A 21,076-nucleotide genomic window follows, 5' to 3' on the forward strand; every position below is an offset into this window, starting at 1 on the left:
AATTTGTTAACAAGAAAGCTTTTTTAACTAATTGGTATTGCTTTAAGTTTTTCTTAAATAAATAAAATACTTATAAATATTTGAAAAAAGATCTAGTCTAGTATAACTATCATTTAATTTTGTTTGTAAAAACTATGTTTGAGACTCTTTCAAATAACTTTTTTCAAAAATTAATTCATTATTTAATCATACAAGTTTGCCTTTACGTATTTACTGATCAAATCAAAATCTAAAATTGCATATTTTTTGAAGTTGTATAAATTTAATAATGCGCCAAAATACTTGAGAGATGATATATTAAAAAATTGTGTGTTTATATCTTAAGATTTCAGAGAGATTATTTCTTTAGGTAAATAAATCACTGCTAATTTCAGGAAAAAACTTTTTATTACTTAATATAAATATTTTCAATCAAAATCTGATCATCCTTAGCTTAAAATCTTAAGTTTAACACTTTAGAATAATGCAGCATAGAATAAATAAATTAAAACAAAATTCAGAATTAATATACTAAACAGTTTCAATTTTTGAATTTGAAACAAATGCAATAGAACGTGTGAAATAAAATAAATCCTGATACTGTTAGCAACTCCATAGATGTTATAACCAAGTTTGCAAAGATAACCCCATAGACCATACTAACTGTTTGCAATTATGTTAACTCGTTTCCTTCTATTAATTAATATTGAGGCAACATTATCTCTCTCACATAATGTAAAATGTCAACACAAAAATGTTAGCTTGAGAACATATAGTCATACCTCTGACTACTTTTGGTTGTTTCCTACTTTCAAGAGACATCTCAAAGGAATTCATTTCACCCGTGATGAAATTATTCAAGCAGCCACAAGGAAATGGTTATGAGAACAACCTGAAGATTTCTACAGAGATGGGTTTGAAAAACTTGTTAAACATTGGCGTAGCTGTATCGAACATGAGGGAACTAGGTAAAGAAATTAAGTGTGTTAATTAAATTAGAAATACTAAACTTTGTTCTTGTTTTGGTTTCAGTTTGATATCTTACCATCATGCTTGTATATAAATATGGAGGCATTACTTATTGAATGCCTCTCATACTCATCATACATGCCAAAAATTAATCAATAAAGATACTTTTAACATTTTAACATTAATATCTTATTAATAAATTTATTAATTGATTAATGAAGACTATTGAAATAGTGATCTCTATAACAGAAGGTTATTTAATTGTTAATTATAATTCTGGTATTATTTACAATTCTAGTGCATTCTTTATATTGTATAAAAGAAAGTAATTGTTTTAATAAACATTTTGCCATATTTATTAGTTTCATTTTTTAATTATTTATAAATATCCAAATTTTCTGAAGATTATAAGCAACACAAATCAACAATAATTATTGAAATAAAAAATTATTTAACATACTGCAATTGCTGTCACAATTAATTGTTATTGCATAAATTAGGCTCAAAGATGAAAAACACTTAATGGGCAGAAAAAAAATGACCAGAACTTGTCATGGTTTTACAGAAGTAGCAACAACAAGAAATTGTGTGTCTTAACTGCTTATATAAGAGTGCCACATGTTCTGGAATTTTAAAAAATGCCATGATGCAAAATTTATGCTGGGACTATTAAAAAGAATATGACAACAATACATTTTGGCATTATCAACATACTACAACATGTCATGGTCATTTCCTGTTTATTCTGTAGTACAGTGATTCTCAAACTTTTTCGATCCACCGCCCCTTTGTTCCATAAAGTTATACCCAACGCCCCCCGTGTGAGAAAGGATTGGAAATATTCTTAGGAAAACTTTTCTATGAATCTCACACTTTGTGCCCTTACCGTATATCGTTCTCGACATCTGGAAACCATTAAATGCAATGTTTCCTCTTATCCGTTTGACAGAGGAAAGGGAACTTTTACCTTTGATCACCGTTCAGTACCCTGCCTCCAGCGCCCCCTAGATTTACTCACCGCCCACAAGGGGGCGTTAGCTCCTACTTTGAGAAACTCTGCTGTAGTAGCAAATAAAGAATTCAGGCTACATGACAAATATGTATAATAATAAAGAACAATGCCCAAGCTTAATTATTTTTGCAGCAACTGTTAGATCAACACTTAAAATTACAGTTAATATTGTTCAAATAAAATCTACACATTTTATTGATGCAGGGTCCCCTCACAATTACAGTATATAAAGCCCTGTTTACTTGCAGATGTTATATCTGAAGCTGCTGAGTTAACAAACATGAGGACACATCTATGTTGATGAAACTATCAGCAGCTGTAACTCATTGGGAGCTTAGTGCCAATTAAGTAAGCCTTCCTTGGTGCTCAACTGATAGAGCCCAGACATGTTTGCTAATATGACATCAACATTGACAAATGACAGATGATTTTGAACTGGCTCTGCTTTTCTTCATCATTGTGTTTAAGATGGCAAATTGTTGTGTGCTTGTGTGATAAAGATACATTATGTCGTTTTTGCAACAATGCATTGTGGTATACTGATAATGCTGGAACATATTGTGGTATATTTTTTAAGTCTCAACATGAATTTCACATCATTGGCATTTTTAAAATGCCAGAACATGTCGTGACTCTTCGTAGGCAGCTAAAGATGCAAAATTTCCTATTGTGACTGTTTGTGTAAAGCCACATTACATTCTGATTATTTTTTCCATTAACTAAAAATTTTCACCAGAGCCTAACATATATAATTATTATCACTACTATATATTAAAGGTTTAAAAAGAATTTTCAATTTGATTAAATTTATATAAATATATAAATTAAACAGAATGTTGAAAATAAATAGACTGTTCAAAAACAACTGATTATACACTAGAAAATTACAAGGAACTCCAATAAATCATTAATATTAAAAATACCAAGAACAGAAGGGTTTTTAATTCATTCATCAAAAATATTTTTAAATGGATAATTCTAAATCTATTAATTAATAAGTAAATGTAATCTGCTATAAAAATGAAAAAGAAAAATACATTTTTATACAGTTTAATATTCTTGCTCTTTAGTATTAAATATTTTAGAAAAGGGGAAATGCCAAATTAAATTTTTTTTCCTTTTCAGATATTGCTGATCATAATTTATAAATAATGTAAGTGATATGGAAAAATAAATTTACTACATAAAGTATTTTACAAAATTTGCATCAGAGATGAATGTGATGGATGTAGTGAATAAGATTAAAGATAAAAAAATTAAATATTCTAATTCTGAATATTAAGAATCTTAACACAAAAATATTGATCAATAAGCAAAAGAGAAAAAAGAATGAATGAATGCACATGATCATTTTGTTGCTTTGAAAAATAATTTAAATATTGAATACTTTTACTTACATTTTATGTAATTTTTTTCCTCATTTAAACTAACATTAAAAAGGTTATTTAAAATAATTTCTTTTTAAACTATGAAGTTAAAACAAAATTATATATGCTTTGTATTTTAAAAATATATAAAGTTCTATTTGAAACTTGTGTTATGTATCTTGTCAATTTTCTTTTAATAATTTATTTTAAATAACACACAAAATATGAATTCTCATAAGATGCTAATGGTTGGAAATTCATCCTCTCATTCTAGAATTTGTCTAGTGTTTGTATTATATTTTTGATAATGTGAATTTATTGAAAAAGCAAACAAATTTTTTGAATGTTTTAATTTTTATACAGTATTTTCAATAAAACATCAACACTTTCTAGATTTAAGATTTTCATATTTCATCTATATTTTATGTAACAGAATCTATATCTATAATTTTTTTTGTTTTCTCTTTCAATTAGTAAAACATACACTGCACCAATAACAGTAACATTAACTAAATGTGAATATATTATTAAGAATATTGAAACATTATTTATTGTAAAAACACTTGCTAATGTAGGAATGTATATTTCCTATGTTGAAAAGTTAAAATATTAAAAGGTCAAAACAAAAAGTATCATCATTCTTAATAATATATGTTAATCTGTTGCCATCAGTGCAATATGTTTTCTTGTATATCTACATTAACATTAATGCAAAAAATATTAAATTTTTTTCATAAATAAAAAAATAAGTAATTTTTCATAATTAACTAAATAAATTAATAAATATTAAATAATCAAATAAAAACATATATGAAAGAAATGGCAAAAAGTAAATAAAATATACATAGATACAAAGAAAGAGTGTTTCACAAAAGTACATCACAAAAGAATTTCAACAATTAAACGAATACACTATTTACTGAAACACTAGTTTTTCTAAACCACATCATTTTCTGTTACTACTACTACATATTCTTACTGTGAGAAGGATCTGCTGCACTTGAATCCATTAAGGTTGACAAGAACTGTAAATCGCTTGTTCAACTTCCAATTGATGAAGGCTGTACAGTAGTAGTAGTTATAACAGTGAGCTGTGAAGAACTCACCACATGCTGGCTCCCTACTCTCTTAATGAGGCAGGCAGCCCTGGGTTTCAGAAATAAGTAAATTACTAATAAAGAAATATCATGGATCGAGGTTTACTTCCAATAAATAAAATAAATAAATAAATAATTTTAATAAATTATTAGTAAGCTAATGTAATGGTTGTATTTATACAGTATAAACATCAATATTAGAAATGATAAAAATTTATTAAAATATATATGTAAAAACAAAAAAATACCAAAATAGCAATAAAAAGTGCAATTAATTCAATATTTTCAAACACAAAATAAATTTTTATATACTTTAATTTTTCATTCAATACTAAGATATATAGTCAGATCAAGTTACATTATAACAAGTTTCAAGTTTCCATTGAATAGTACAAAGTTCATAGATCTATAAATAAAATGTGATAATCAGTTACTAAACTAAATTTTCTCAATAGAGAACCTGCATGATCATCATCTCATGACCAAATCGTCACCACTCCACCTTGTGTGCCATATTTGTGTTGTGATGTTTATGGAGATGTATATAATTTGGCTTGTGTCTAAAAGTTTATCATGTGTAGAAGATGGTATAACATACATTTTACTTTCCTGAATCTATTATATATAACATAGGGAAAATATGGGAACATTTTTACACTTTTGGACTCGGGACCTTGCGCAATATTGAGAAATGCAAAAAGATTTGGAGATTTTTTCTATATGTATAGATGTATGTGGGAGGGATGATTTTGTTCACCCAATTTAAAGCTTAATAATTTCTGTGATTTTTGTCAAAACTTCTAAAATTTTGCAGGTGGTTTGTATTTTAGGGAGACTGACGTTATTAAATTTTGGTAGTTAAAGATCTAGGAGGTCATGGGTCATATCTTGAATAGGGTCGGACTTTACTTGTCATTAGCAATTACAATATTTTTCTTTTTTTACAAAATTCATCCCTACTCTCAAAATTAAGCTTTTTGCCATATTATAATAATTAAAAATATTAAATATTTTAAAAAATAAAATATCATAACAGATGGTGCCACCTGCAGTTTTAAATGTTGCCAGGAAAGTTAAACTGCTCTTTGCTTGATTTTTTTACTAGGTTATTTAACAACTACTAGTCAAGATGCCAATTGGTACAGAAATAAAATTTTAATGTATGGTACAATGGAGTTAATCCATATAAAGATTACTTAAATTCATTCTTACAGGATTGTAGTTCATGATTGAAGATAGAATATTCTGATACTTTACCTAAATAACCCAATTTATAATTCTTAACCACATAAAAGCATATAAATCACTTTAAGATCAATTTCGTATCTGTGAGGTTCCAAACAAGGTCCAAAATCACTAAAATTGCAATGATTATATATAAAAATTTCCTGAAACAAAAACAAAATGAAAATTACTGTAGTTGTCAAAACAAATGCAACAGGAAGATGAATGATGTAACAGATCAGGTGGAATGTTGGCCAGGGAAGATGGAACTCTGACACGAGCACTCAAAAACAATAGATCTAAGTTAAAAGGTCAAAAAAGGGGACAGGATTTGGTGGATAGAAAAACATCACATACGATTGTTAAAGTTCCAAAATGACAGAAAACAGAAACAACAGACTAAATTATGAGTCAACAATCTCCGATCCGGTCAACAATCTCCGGTTAATAGTTCAATCAACAATCTCCGATCAGAGTTGAAAAAGTTGTATAGACACCTCAAATCAGACCACTCTTGTGACCTGATCAAGTCTCGGTTTTCACCTAGAAAAAAAAAGGAAGACCAATCGGAAAGCAAGGAAAGGAATACACAACCAATCAAAAGGTAAGATTGAAGGAAAAATCCTATAAAAACCCCGAATCTCAAGGTTGAATTGCTGATTTTTGCCTAATGTAATCATGCCTATTCTGTGTCCTTTTGCATCCCGCAATGAAACTTTGACATCAATACTTCACTTCGACGAGCCACCATCTCGACAATGGACTACAACATTGTCATTGTCATTGTCATTATCATCTTTGCCCCGAGCCGTTTCGAACCAACTTGACCCATTACCAGCCATCACAAAACATCTGAACAGTGAACTCTGTTATTTTGGACAGTGTGGAATAGTTGAGCTACCTTTCGACATTCATGTAAGCGTTAGTTTACTATAATAAAACGGTTTTGTTGTAAGGACACATGTCATCCTTGCCTCCAGCATCACCACCAACATACAATCAGTCCCTAGGCTTTTCCTGACACACAATTAACTGATTGCCTCTGAAAGTCAGCATACCTACATATCAAGTGACTGGGTTGATCCAAAGATTTTGGTAAAGAATTCTTCAGAATATACCTTAGCAAGAGAAATTTAATACATTAAAACAAACTATAACACTTGGTGGTTATACTGACTAAAAATGTATGTTTTATGATGGTTTTATTGACCATTGCATATCATCCCTTCTAAGTGCTGTGTAGGAATTTTTTTTGTAATTGTCGAATTTGTTTTATTTTGTTTTAAAATTTACTTACACCATATCTCTTCCATTAGGTGAATCACTCAGAATTTATGCTTTCCCTTATTTAAAGTTTGGTTATTCTGTCATGTATCAGGTGAGATTGAAACAGAATAGAAATGTCACAAATATGGCACCGATCAAAATGCACATGCACAACATGTACATCTAAGACTAATATGTCTCATGCAAGTTGTTCATAAAAAAAAATTAGACTTTATTCTATAAAATTTTAAAGTGCAGTTCTAATAATAACATATGCAATGGAACCTTGCTTAACAAGCACCTCCCATAACAAGCAAAACAAATTGTAAAAAATTGACTCGCTTAATGAGCGATGTTTCACATAATGAGTGACAAGGAGAGGGAAACGAATTGTGCGCATGCTCCATCAGTTTGTGTTTAGCACTCATTCCACTAGCATCTTAGTGTCACTTGTAATCAAACATTTTTCCAAACTTGTGTTCAGACATTACATATAAACAACAACCATTGCCCTTCATATAATAAACACATCAAACAATATGCTAAATTCTTGGGTTATGTAAAGGCTATAAATAAATATTAGAAATTAATTAATTTGCCTAGAGGTAGGCAGTTATGCTGCCATCTCGTATTAAATTTAATAATGTCTAAATTAAAAATTAATTATTTATAATTATTAAATTTAATACAAGATGGCAGCATAACTGCTTACCTCTAGGCAAACTAATTAATTTCTAATATTTATTTATAGCCTTTACATAACCCAAGAATTTGGAATATCGTTTAGTGTGTTTATCAGACATATTATCTGTGATTTTTTTGTTTTCTACAAATCGAATTCGCATTCGAGGTTGATTCATTCTGTGCTATAAGAAATGATGATGATGATTCATGGTCCTTAACAATGCATATTGTAAAATTTTTTCGAATAAACGGCATACATAAAATATTTGAGTATTTTTTTTTTGGCATGGAACACATTATCGTATTTTACATTAATTTATATGGGAAAAGTTGTTTCGCTTAACAAGTGTTTTGCATTATGCGTAAGATTCTGGAACGAATTATGCTCGTTAAGCAAGGTTACACTGTACAGCTATTCCTTCATGTATGACTGCTTACTTAATCACCTTTTGCTATAATAATTTTTGAAAAGTTATACCAATTTTGAGCAACTTCTCCATTTTTTCAGTATAACAACTTTTTAATAAAAAAATTGTTATACCGAAAAGTTTATTAAAAAGTGTTTTTGGCTGAAAAGGATTCAGTCAAAAACACTTTTTAATAGAAAATGTATTCATTAATTTATTCTAAAATTGACATGAGGTGGTCTTCAATCCATTGTGTTTGTGCATAATTCCTACATTTTGAAATGATGTATTTTGTCACAAAGAAAGTTTTAAAATAAATTTTGTATTTTAACAATGAGCTCAAAATAAGTTTAAAAAAAGAGAAAAATGATGCAGAAAGAAGAAGAAAACATGAAAAAAGCTGTATTGATTAAACAAAGAGTGAAAAGAGAGCCAATCATTCCACAAAAAATGATTCTGTATGGGAAAATAACAGTTTTCAATTTATCACAGAGAGAATTTAATGATATGACTGATGCAAAATCAAAGATTTTGGTTCTTGCAAGTGAGGTTGTGTTCCAGAAAGTTAATGCATATTATGCTGATAAATTTTTGCAATCCCATGAACTCACATTAGGTGAACTTGAATACAAGAATAGATTCTCTGATGAATAATAAGAAAAGGCAAAGAAAACTTTGGACACTACTAACAAAATAAATTATGGACAATGCAGAGAAAAATATATTGTCCATAATTTTATTGTTAATTATAGTTACAAAAAATGCTAATGCATATTTTTTGGTACCCTTCAAGAAACATATAGATGACTGGATGGCCAAATGGTTAAAGTCAGTCTACTGATTTGAGGACACAGGAACAAATCCAGCAGGTTTGAAAAAACAATTATTTTTTTTGGGCATAGTCTGTTTTGGATATGCCAGGCCACATCTCTCATCACCTGACTGTCCCATTGTGGCCTGGAGAAACCCACAATGTACCTATTAAGGGTTTTCTTAGTGCCCAGAGGAAAGAGTAAAAAAAAATTATGCATGAATGTAGACTATGAGAAAGCAAAGTTTCATCTTAAATTTCTTTAATCCAGAGATATTTCTAATTCTATACATATTTACATACTTTTGTTTACTGTGTTTCAGGTGTGATAGCCCGAAACACAGTTGTAAACAAAAGTATGTGTACAGGAGGCTCAATAAAGAAAGTCTGTTTTCTTTAAGAACTTTTGCTCAATTTTGCATTAATACTTAAATTATTAACAGGACTGTTAAACTGGTGTTAAGTCCAAGTTGACAAATATAATATGAATTGGAATAAGGACAATAAGGTAATAATAAGGATTCCAGCAGTTTGGTAGTTGAAATAGTGGAACCTTACTTAACGAGCATAATTGTTCCAGAGTCTCGTAATGTGTAACACTCATTAAGCAAAACAAATTTTTCCATATAATGTAAAATACAATAATGAGTTCCACGCTGAAAAAAATACTCAAATATTTTATGTATACCGTTTATTCAAAGAAAATTATACAATAAACATTGTTAAGGAGTGTGAAAGGAAGAAATCATCTTCAGCTTTTCTTCTAGCATGGAATGAATCAACCTGGAATGCAAATTCAATTTATAGAAAACAAAAAAAAATAAATAAATCACAGATAATGTCTGATAAACACACCAAATGATATGCCAAATTTTTGGGCTATGTAAAAGCAATAATTAAATAACAGAAATTGATTAATTTGACTAGAAGTAGACAGTTATGCTTCCATCTCATATTAAATTTAATAATTATAAATAATTAATTTTTAATATTTAACTATAGCCTTTACATAGCCCAAGAATTTGGCAAATCATTTGGTATTTATTATATAACAGGCTATGGTTGTTGATGTTTATATGTAATATGTCTGAACATAAGTTTGGAAAAATGTGTGATCACAAGCAACACTAAGATACTAGCAAAACAAGCACAAAACTCAGATGTAGCATGCGCAAAATCCGGGACTTCCTCTCTCCTGGCCATCCATTATGTGAAACGTTGCTCGTTAAGCGAGTCATTTTTTCACAATTTATTTTACTCATTATGCGAGTTGCTCATTAAGCGAGGTTCCACTGTAACTACAATGTTAACGAACTCAACTTTATCAAAGATACACTCCGCGACAAAAGTATAACCCACCCCCCTAATTTTTTCATATCTGATAAAGAATTATAGTTATATTAATATATTACTAATACACAAAATTTGGGTGTTAGTAAGTTTATTATACTACCAATACATTATTTATTAAATGCATAATTAACCAAATACAAATGATATTGAGTTTTGCAGTGCGACAAAAGTATAACCCAGGTAATGAAATTTAAATAAAAATTCGAGAAAAATATAACAAACAATAATCATTCATATAGATTAATATTTAGTAGATCCACCACTTTTACTTATCACCTCAATCATTCGGTCCGGTAAACTGTCATATAGCTTTTTAATTATGTCTTGATTTATATTTTGCCACTCGTCAACTATCACCTTCTTTAACTCTTCAACAGAAGTAAATTGTCTTGATCCACGATAGACAGCTCGTGATAAATTTCCCCAACAATTCTCAATTATGTTCAAGTCAGGAGAATACGCTGGCCATTCAAGAACTTGAATATTTTTTTCAGTAAAGTAGTCTCTAACTACCTTTGCACGATGGATACTGGCATTATCTTGTTGAAAAATGAAATTAGGACCAGCAATTCGCATTGCATGAGAGTTAATTTGCTCGTTTATTACTTCTATATATCGTTTACTATTTATTTTTCCAGAACAGAACTTAATATCCATTTTACCTGAGTATCCAATACCAGACCATATCATTACACTACCACCTCCGGCTTGTCGACGGCTCAATATAAAATTATCTTTTCTTAAATCATGAAAATAGTAATTAAAACCATCAGGTCCATCTAAATTGAACTTCTTTTCATCAGAAAAAATAACTTTTTGCCACTTTTTTTTCCATTGAACATGATCTTTTGCAAATTGTAATCTAACTACTTTATGTTTATTAGACAACGGCGGTTTTTTTGTTAATTTCTTACGTTTTAAATGTTCACACTCACGTATAATACGTTGAACATTCCTTAAATTCGTATCAACACCAGCCTCCGCTGCGATTTGTCTTGCGGTAAGCGTAGAATTGGACGCAACTCTTAAAATTGATCTTCTTTCTCGTGGTGTAGTTGCTCTCGGTCGACCTGTCCTTTTTTTCTTACCATAGTTTTCGGGATCTTTTAAAAAATTTCGCACAACACGATGACTTCTGTTGATGATTTTTGCAATTTTGACCTTAGAATAATTTTCAGAATGTAATTTTTTAATTATATCAATTTCAGTTTCGTTTAAGTGTTTTCCCCGTGGCATTTTAAATAAAAAATAGACAATTATTAACTTAAACAATTTATTTATGCGTAAAAACTTACGAGTGACACGAAACAAGTATAAACATGAATTGACATGTCCAGTGCACCGAGCTGCTTGAGCCAATGAGACGAATGGGTTATACTTTTGTCGCGCTATCAAACCAATAACTTTGCCGCTGCGTAACAAAGCAACATCGGAACGTAACTATATATATATATACCATAGTTCTAGAATCAAGTGAACAATGCTGGCGCGTTAGGAATTTATTTACTTATATTTAGTTTTACCGTAAATATAAAAAATTAGAGGGGTGGGTTATACTATTGTTGTGGAGTGTAATAGACTTCTTTCTGATAAATTATCTCTGACTTAAAAAACCAATTTGCAACTTACAACATCAGCCACAGTAAAATGCATTCATAACATTAATTGAAGAAAACATCTAAAAAGTATTCACTGTTCAAAATCCTTCATTTTTGTCATTTTAGTTACCTCACTTCATGCTCATAGTTGAAAGAAAATAAATAATTTACATAATAATAACCACACACAGGATTTATTGGTCAAATACTTTTAATTTTGAAAGCTCTTAAACAGCAAAAAAAAAAAAATGTTAGCAAAATTTTTTTGCTAACAATTAACAATCAAGTTCAAGGAAAATGCATAAATATATAAAGGGATTTTAAAAATTTTTAAATAATGAAAAATCTCAGTTGTATAGTTTTAGCTTGAGAATAGATGGAACAACAAAACAGACCTGACAGCATCCATTTTGGGAAATTTCTACCATGTAAATAGATTGGATAAGATATAGACAGATTAATAAGTCAATTTTATTATCTCAAGTTATATCTGCTTTCTCTCTCTTTTTTAAATTCACCACTTCAAAAAATCCTATGCTTTTTTTCCATAGACTACCCAAATGGAAACATTTTTCTAAGAGTCCATATTAGAGAAAACAGATGAAAAACCTGTGTCCTCATAAGTACTGAATAGGCACTGCACACAGCAGTTACAATTTTGTCACATCACTCAAGGATATAACAAAACAGAACAGTACTGAAAGTTCAAACATCTATTTGCATTTATTATAGCCTATCTATGGTTGAATGAACTGTATACTAACTGGCATTGTTTTCAATGATTATTACAATGATTAAGAGAAATATTTTTTATAGTTATTAGACGTACCAATGGATATTATAATATGCAAAGAGAGAATGTATGTTTGCATGTATGCACACGCACACACATTTATTCATTACATATAAAATAAAGTATTTTTATTGCTGCTTATTTCAGGAAGCCAAAAAATTATATAAGAAAGAAATGTGTTTCCTCTGAATTAGATCATCATCAGCTTAAAATTATAATGGCTAAAATGCAAACTACATTTCAAAAATTCAACTCAAGACTTAAAATATTTAAATGACTGTAAAAATCACATAACAAATATGAAAATGCTTCTGTACTGTTCTAGCCAGAGTGATAAAACTAACTAAAGATTATATTACAGGCAGCAAAAGGCAAAGTAATGCTAGTTATACAAATAGCATGCTCAACAGTAGTTTAAATAGTTATTTTGCAGACATTTAACTGTGTGAAGGTTCGAATATAAGAATAACGAGATTCGATTAAAAATTTTATTTTATTTGCCAACCGCTTTTCGACAGTTAGGGTTAAATCAAACACAGAAACAAAAAAATGGAAAAACACTGACAAATTTTCTCGTAAAAATTAATCATAAACTATCGTTCCCACGGTAATACTTCCTTGTAGAAGATGAGTTAACTGTTGAAAAATAATTATATCATGTAATTCACCATTGGTCAAAAGGGATTTCCACCCTTGACGTACTTCACAAAATCTCGAACCCAAGATCCCGAAATAAAAGGAAAAACGAACGCAGAGAGGAAGAGAGAGAAAGAGTTTCGACAACTGTCAAGTGTGTGTGTGTCGTGGATTATCATCTCCCGCTGTTGAAGCCGTCCATCCCATCTATCTACAGTTCATTGACTCTTATTTTCAAGCGAACTCTCGTTCCTCGGACTTTGTGCAAATCTCAGGATCACAAATCTCCGGATCACTAAGGTATTTATCCTGCTCGCGATGTTTTGTAAACTCTCTCTCTCCGTTCACTCGAGACGCGATTTAATAATTCGATTCGATGATATAAATACTTCCAAATATGTTAATTGATGTATTCCCTATCAATCTCAAAATAAACGGGTATTTTTGTTTAATATTAGAAGAGTGTGCGTTTCTTCCTCGATTACCCTCATCATCGGCATCTTATGCTTCCGAAAAACACGTATCTATCCGCGAAAAGTTGATAGATTGGTGTCAGTTCCTGACGTAAATGGGATCTTACGATCCCAAATCCATAACTAATCATTGACCGCTCGAGCCTTAATCATCCTTTCGACAACCGAGGTCGGACCTCAAGGTCTTGTGCCGTTAAGAGGTAGAGAAGATAGGAATCATCCTCCATCTCCTACCCTCGGTTAACCTCACACTGGTGTCAGAAGTGGGATCTGTTTCGATTCGTTCCAGACATCTCACCCCCCATACATCTTTTCCGGCGATTCTAAGAATCGAGAATGGAGACAACTGGAGACGGTAATCCAGGAGGAAGCGCATTCTCCGGAATGTCGGGAATGATTCCCCTAACTCCCACATTTTCAGAAGACACATCAGGGTTGCGTATAAGGGACTTCTTTGACTCGCTAGATGAAATAGCAAAACTGACAGGATGGACAAAAGCGCAATGTCTCGGAGTTGCGAAGCTAAAACTGACAGGCATAGCAAGAGATTTCGCGTGGAAAGATGAGCGAATGCGAGCGATCGACACGTATGATGAGTTCAAACAGCAGATGACGCGGAGATTTGAAAAGGAGCCATATGCACTTAGACTGCAAAAATTCTATGCATGTATACAAAAACGCGATGAGGATGTACAAACATACGCGGTTCGGCTGCAAAGCCTAGTTTCAGAAACGATACTCGAACAGACAGGGGCCGACGCGCGGGAAACGGAAATAATCAAGCGATGTCAGGCTAAAGAACGAGACGAGAGACTACTCGTCCAATTTGTAAACGGTCTTAATGACAAAATAAAACGTACCGTAATGTCTAAAAATCCTGAAACATTTCAAAATGCAGTCAAAGCGGCCATTTGGGAAGAGACGGTGCTCCAATTAACAGAAACCCCTCGAGGAATAATTAGAACGATTAATAATCCGGAACACACAAATAGCAATCTAACCGCAACGATAGCGCATTTACAAAAACAATTGAATGAACTAAAATACAAGGAGGAAAATCGGCGGCGGAGAGGAATACAATCGGCGAATAGAGGGAGACAACATTACTCATCCCCATCAGAAGGACGCGGTTATGTTCGACCCAATTTTTATGGTGGAGGTACACGAGGCGGAAGGCAACAAACCCGACGGGAAGACCACAATAGCTCAAGCGAACAAACAACCCAATTTCAGTCACGACAGACTCCATCTCAATCTCGACCCCTACCGCAAGGGAGAATTAACAAAATGAGCTGGCGAAGAAATGGCGGAAACTGCAGGAATGTTGGACAAGGTTCCTCATTCTCCTCCCGGACGAATTCACAAACTACAAACAGCAACGGTAGGCACAGAGAATGTAAACCTCGAGTAGGAGTAGGAATAGTGGCCAAAAACTTTGAACCTAGCTTATGTTGTTCTATCAATGACTACCCGGCTCGACTGGCCATAGATACAGGTTCCACGGTAACCCTTTTATCTCGATCCTTCGCTCAACGAGCGACTAAACACAAATTCGAACAGAGGGAAAGAAAGGTATTATTTCAAAGCGTCACAGGACACGGAATCAGAACATATGGAGCCATGGAATTCCGCTTCTTAATAGGACCCTTGCATTTTTCGTACTTATGTTACGTGGTAGAAGATCAAATACCTTATCCGTTCGATGGCCTGTTGGGACGAGACATAATCAAAGCTCAAGGCCTCACTATAGATTTGGCACGGGAAAAAATATTATTTCGAGGAGGAGAGGAAATCGATTTCCGGAAGGCAGGAGTAGAAAGGATAACGCCAAACCGGAAACGCGAAAAACGAAATCGCAGAGGTAAACCAATCCAAGTTGTTTCTACATCACCCACACAAAATGAGAAAACAACACCTCTCGTTTCAACGAACCCCATCAAAGAGGGACTAATCCGACAAGTATTATTATTGACAGATTGTAATATTCCTCCCAGATCAGAGATTTTTGTCACAGCAAGGATCTCCGGAATAAAACGGAAGGGTGAAATAGGAATTATAGAAACAGAAATAAACAATCGAGAAGATGTAGTGGGAGTCGATTCTGTAGTTAAAACGACAAGGGACGGTCAAGTCCCAGTTCGAATAGCGAACTTATCTACTCAACCAAAAAAATTATCAAAAGGGGACTGCATTGGAACTTTCCATGAGGCAGTAGAAGAAACAGAACCTCCGAACATCAACCCAATCACTAACGCCCAACCCTCAACCTACAATTCTAAACAAGCAAGAATTTGGACAGTTATTCGATTGGTCCAACATAGGAAAGGACAAAAAGAAACCTTTATTAGACTTATTATATAAATATAAACATGTATTTGCCGTCAACGACTATGATTTGGGATACTGCCCGATCGTGGAACACGAAATACGCACCGGAGACGCTACACCCATATATCAGCCACCTTATCGAATCCCTTATGCTCAACGGGAACAAATGAATAAAATCATCGACGGACTTTTAGACCAAGGTATCATTGAACATTCGAAATCACCTTGGTCTGCTCCCGCTCTCCTGGTGAAAAAACGTGATCAAACATGGCGTCTCGTTGTAGACTATAGGAAATTAAATAAAATAACAAAGACAGATCCTTATCCCTTACCACTCGTGCAAGAAGCACTTAGCCTAATCGGGCAAGCGAAATACTTTTCTACCATGGATACCCTGTCTGGTTTCTGGCAGTTGGGGTTACGAGACAAGGAAAAATCCGCATTCTCAACACCGGACGGTCATTACCAATGGAATCGTATGGCAATGGGACTTTCCGGAGCCCCCGCGTCTTGGCAACGGGCTGCCGATTTTATACTACACGGTCTGAAAGGAAAAATTTGTCTGGTCTATATGGATGACATACTGACCTTCAGTCCAGACTTCCAAACTCACTTGATTCGTCTAGAACAGATTTTCCAAAGACTCGCAGATGCAGGACTAAAACTAAAACCAAAAAAATGTCACTTCCTTCAGCGACAGATAAAATTCCTCGGACACGACGTCTCGGAGGAAGGGATCAGACCAGATCCAGATAAAATCAAATGCGTTTTACAGTTTCCCCGGCCAACAAATGTACACGACATTAAGTCTTTCCTAGGATTAACGGGATATTATAGACGACATATCGATTCATACGCTAAAATAGCAAAACCACTGACTGATCTACTGAAGAAGGATACCAAGTTTCAATGGGGAGAAGAACAGGAACGTAGTTTCGAAAGGCTAAAGGAAATAGTCACTTCAGCTCCGCTTTTAAAATCTCCTGATTTTGCGACTCCATTTATACTTTCGACAGATGCTTCGAACGAAGCGATAGGAGCAGTTTTATCTCAGGAGGATGAAAATGGAGAAAAACCTATAGCCTATATTAGTAGGATACTTCGAAAACCCGAAAAGAATTACAGCACAACTGAGAAAGAGTGCTTAGCTGTAGTTTGGGCTACAAAATACTTCAAACCATACCTATATGGGAGAAAGTTCACAATAATTACAGATCATCGACCATTGAGATGGTTAATTAGCAACAAGGACTCTTCAACAAACTCGCGAATAGCCCGATGGATCATTTTCTTACAAGAATTTAATTTCGATATTAAACATAAGGCAGGAAGTTGTCATAAAAACGCAGACGCGTTAAGCAGAATCCCTGTCCGACATATTTCTACAGTCAACGATGTTGACCCCATTTATTCAAAATCACAAATCGGGGAATTCCAAAGACGAGAGGAGAAATGGAAACTTATTATTCAACGTCTAGAAGACGGAGATGACGCAAAAGACATACAACGCTATTTCCTCGACGAAGAAGGAGTGTTATATCATGAATTTCCTTCCCCACAAGGAAGATTCGTAAATCAATTAGTCATCCCATCTATACTGATCCCTTACATTCTACGTATCCATCACGATACACCTATAGGAGGTCATTTAGGATCTCAGAAGATGCAACAAAAACTCCAGTCATTGTTTTACTGGCCTACTATGAAACAAGATATCAAAATTTATTGTCAAAGCTGTCAACGTTGCGCTATACAAAAAAGAAAGGACAAGCGACAAGAGGCGGAATTACAATTATTTCCTCCTTTAACACGATTATTTGAACGAACTGCTATGGATATCATAGGTCCTTTACCTATTACTACCAAAGGGAACAAATATATACTCGTCTTTATAGACCATTTCAGCCGTTATGCCGAAGCTATACCTTTAGCAGATACCCGAAGCCAGACTATAGCCAAGGCTTTCGTTACTCATATCGTCTTAAGACACTCAACTCCCGTTCAACTACTTACTGATCGAGCACCTAATTTGATATCTAAAATGTTTAAAGAGGTGTGCGAATTGTTACAAATCAAACGACTTCTCACTACAGCATATCACCCTGCATGCAATGGAGTAGTAGAAAGATTCAATAAAACCTTAATCGACATCCTCGCCCATTACGTCGCTAAGGATCAGCGAAACTGGGATGAATGGATCCCCTATGCCCTTTTTGCCTATAACACAACCATTCATGCATCTACCAACGACAGTCCTTTTTTTTTATTATATGGGAGAGATCCAACCTATCCCTTTGACCTTGTAACCAGCCCCACTCGAACGAAATATGACGTCACCGACAACTACGCATCAGAACTTAGATGCCGAATGGCTGAAGCTCATCAGGTAGCACAGAAACATGCCGAGCAAGCTGCTCAAGAAAGACAAATACACCATCGACAAACTCACAAAATACCCACATATCATGTAGGCGACCGAGTATTTCTCGACGAGGTTACCATACCTATTGGATTAAAACGTAAATTAGCACCTAGGTGGTCAGGACCATTTCGAATTGTAACTGAATTGAGTCCCGTCAATTTTATCATCGAAAATATAGATACAAAGAAACAAATTCAAGTGCACGCCAATCGTCTCAAACATGTTATTGCTCGACAAGAATTCGACCAGAAAGAACTTGTAAACCAACCTTCGACTACCACGACTATCCAACAACCTTCCCTTTCGGAAGAACCCCCTTCCACCATTGATCCATGGGACGAATTTATCTTTGCAGAAATGGCACAATCTCAACTCGAGTCTTCATCTGAATCCGAATCTGAGGAAGAACAAGAAACAGAGATTACACCCTCTATCGAGGAACAACCAACTACATCTTACGCCTTGAGGAGTCGAGGCCCAGTAGAGGATCGACCTTGGGTCCTCCCACTTCCTAAACGAAGTCGAATTCCTAAACGAAAGGCCAGCCCAATTAAAGAAGGAAATAATGGCCAACTTCCCAAAATCACAAAAAGAGGATCCCAAGAAACCGAAGAGGGAACGCAATAATGAACTCAATAAATTTAACTTTACCCAATAACCTTGTTTAATTTTGAAAATTTTGCATAATAATAAACTATATTTTACCGCTTTAAATCGTAATTTCTTACAAACAAATATCACGCTAAGCGCGTCACTAAACATGTCAAAAACGTGTTATTAAAAAAAAAAAGAAGACATTAAATGTGTTAAATTAAATAAAGAGTTATTAAATAAAGAGAAAAAGAGAGAGAGAGAGAGAGTAATTAACAACGAATTGTCAACAACGTTATCGCGACGTGTCAATAACTTCCGACACAACGGGAAATAATACTGTAACGCGGTACAATATATATAAAAAGAGAGAGAGAGAGCCGGAACAACTTCGTTAACTCATCCGTTTCATAAAAATCCAGCTTGCTCGTCAGGAGTAAGCTTGATTTTAGAAAGTCCGCGGTGATGTGAAGGTTCGAATATAAGAATAACGAGATTCGATTAAAATTTTATTTTATTTGCCAACCGATTTTCGACAGTTAGGGTTAAATCAAACACAGAAACAAAAAAACGGAAAAACACCGACAAATTTTCTCGTAAAAATTAATCATAAACTATCGTTCCCACGGTAATACTTCCTTGTAGAAGATGAGTTAACTGTTGAAAAATAATTATATCATGTAATTCACCATTGGTCAAAAGGGACTTCCACCCTTGACGTACTTCACAAAATCTCGAACCCAAGATCCCGAAATAAAAGGAAAAACGAACGCAGAGAGGAGAGAGAGAGAAAGAGTTTCGACAACTGTCAAGTGTGTGTGTGTCGTGGATTATCATCTCCCGCTGTTGAAGCCGTCCATCCCATCTATCTACAGTTCATTGACTCTTATTTTCAAGCGAACTCTCGTTCCTCGGACTTTGTGCAAATCTCAGGATCACAAATCTCCGGATCACTAAGGTATTTATCCTGCTCGCGATGTTTTGTAAACTCTCTCTCTCCGATCACTCGAGACGCGGTTTAATAATTCGATTCGATGATATAAATACTTCCAAATATGTTAATTGATGTATTCCCTATCAATCTCAAAATAAACGGGTATTTTTGTTTAATATTAGAAGAGTGTGCGTTTCTTCCTCGATTACCCTCATCATCGGCATCTTATGCTTCCGAAAAACGCGTATCTATCCGCGAAAAGTTGATAGATTGGTGTCAGTTCCTGACGTAAACGGGATCTTACGATCCCAAATCCATAACTAATCATTGACCGCTCGAGCCTTAATCATCCTTTCGACAACCGAGGTCGGACCTCAAGGTCTTGTGCCGTTAAGAGGTAGAGAAGATAGGAATCATCCTCCATCTCCTACCCTCGGTTAACCTCACATTTTCCCAACACTAAGCACTAAAGGCATCTGCCGACCTATCATCATTGATGACAGAATCTTGGAAATTAATGATATCAAAGTATTTATTTAAAATTTTTGTTTGGCTATCTTAATGGTATGTATATTCATCCAATTTCTAACAATGATAGGTCTCTGTCCTGATGTGCTGTGATATCATTGTGTGAGTACCTTTTGTAGAGAATAGTATATATGTTACAGTCAAAACCCGTTTTTAGTTAGAACGCGTTTTAACTAGTTGAAACTAGTTTATACTGGATGTCTTTGTTAAAACCCGTTTTGTCTAGTTAAAACTAGACAAAACGGGTTTTAACAAAGACATCCAGTATAAAACTAGTTAAAACGCATCCTAACTAAAAACTGGTTTTGACTAACATATAGAGTGATTCGGGGTAAGATAGGTAAGTGGGGGAAGACACCTACATTTTGATATTTTCAAACGGTGACGTCAGATATTGTCATGTGTTTGTATGATGAATCGTTAGGCCAATATTGAGTGCGGAAACCTGTAGTTGGCTACCGTTACCTCATTTTCTACATCCGATAAGAATAAAAGCAAGAACGAAGTTTTTGTTGTGTAATGTTTCTAGAATCATTTTAAAACTAAAAGTTAAAACAGAATTTATTAAAAATTGGAGAATTAATGTGTGATGTAGTTAAGGTTC

General features: G+C 33.5%; 1 protein-coding gene across 4 annotated transcripts in view; it reads right to left on the minus strand.

Moving 5' to 3' along the window:
• The window catches only part of sgg (shaggy), a 128,933-nt gene that overhangs the window by 63,310 nt on the left and 44,547 nt on the right, over nucleotides 1–21,076 (minus strand). Inside the window, exon 2 of one of the 4 annotated variants that reach the window (XM_067273219.1) lies at nucleotides 4,307–4,473. The exons of 2 other annotated variants lie outside the window; for them this stretch is intronic. In XM_067273219.1, the coding sequence (XP_067129320.1) occupies nucleotides 4,307–4,337 (31 nt within the window). In that variant the 5' untranslated portion in view covers nucleotides 4,338–4,473. Of the gene's footprint in view, nucleotides 1–761; nucleotides 863–4,306; nucleotides 4,474–21,076 lie in introns of those variants that run through there. One more of the 4 variants, XM_067273218.1, reaches the window with a different exon arrangement.

Source organism: Centruroides vittatus, unplaced genomic scaffold (genome assembly GCF_030686945.1).
Source record: "Centruroides vittatus isolate TY-2023 unplaced genomic scaffold, ASM3068694v2 contig_466, whole genome shotgun sequence".
NCBI classification, from domain to species: Eukaryota; Metazoa; Arthropoda; class Arachnida; order Scorpiones; family Buthidae; genus Centruroides; species Centruroides vittatus.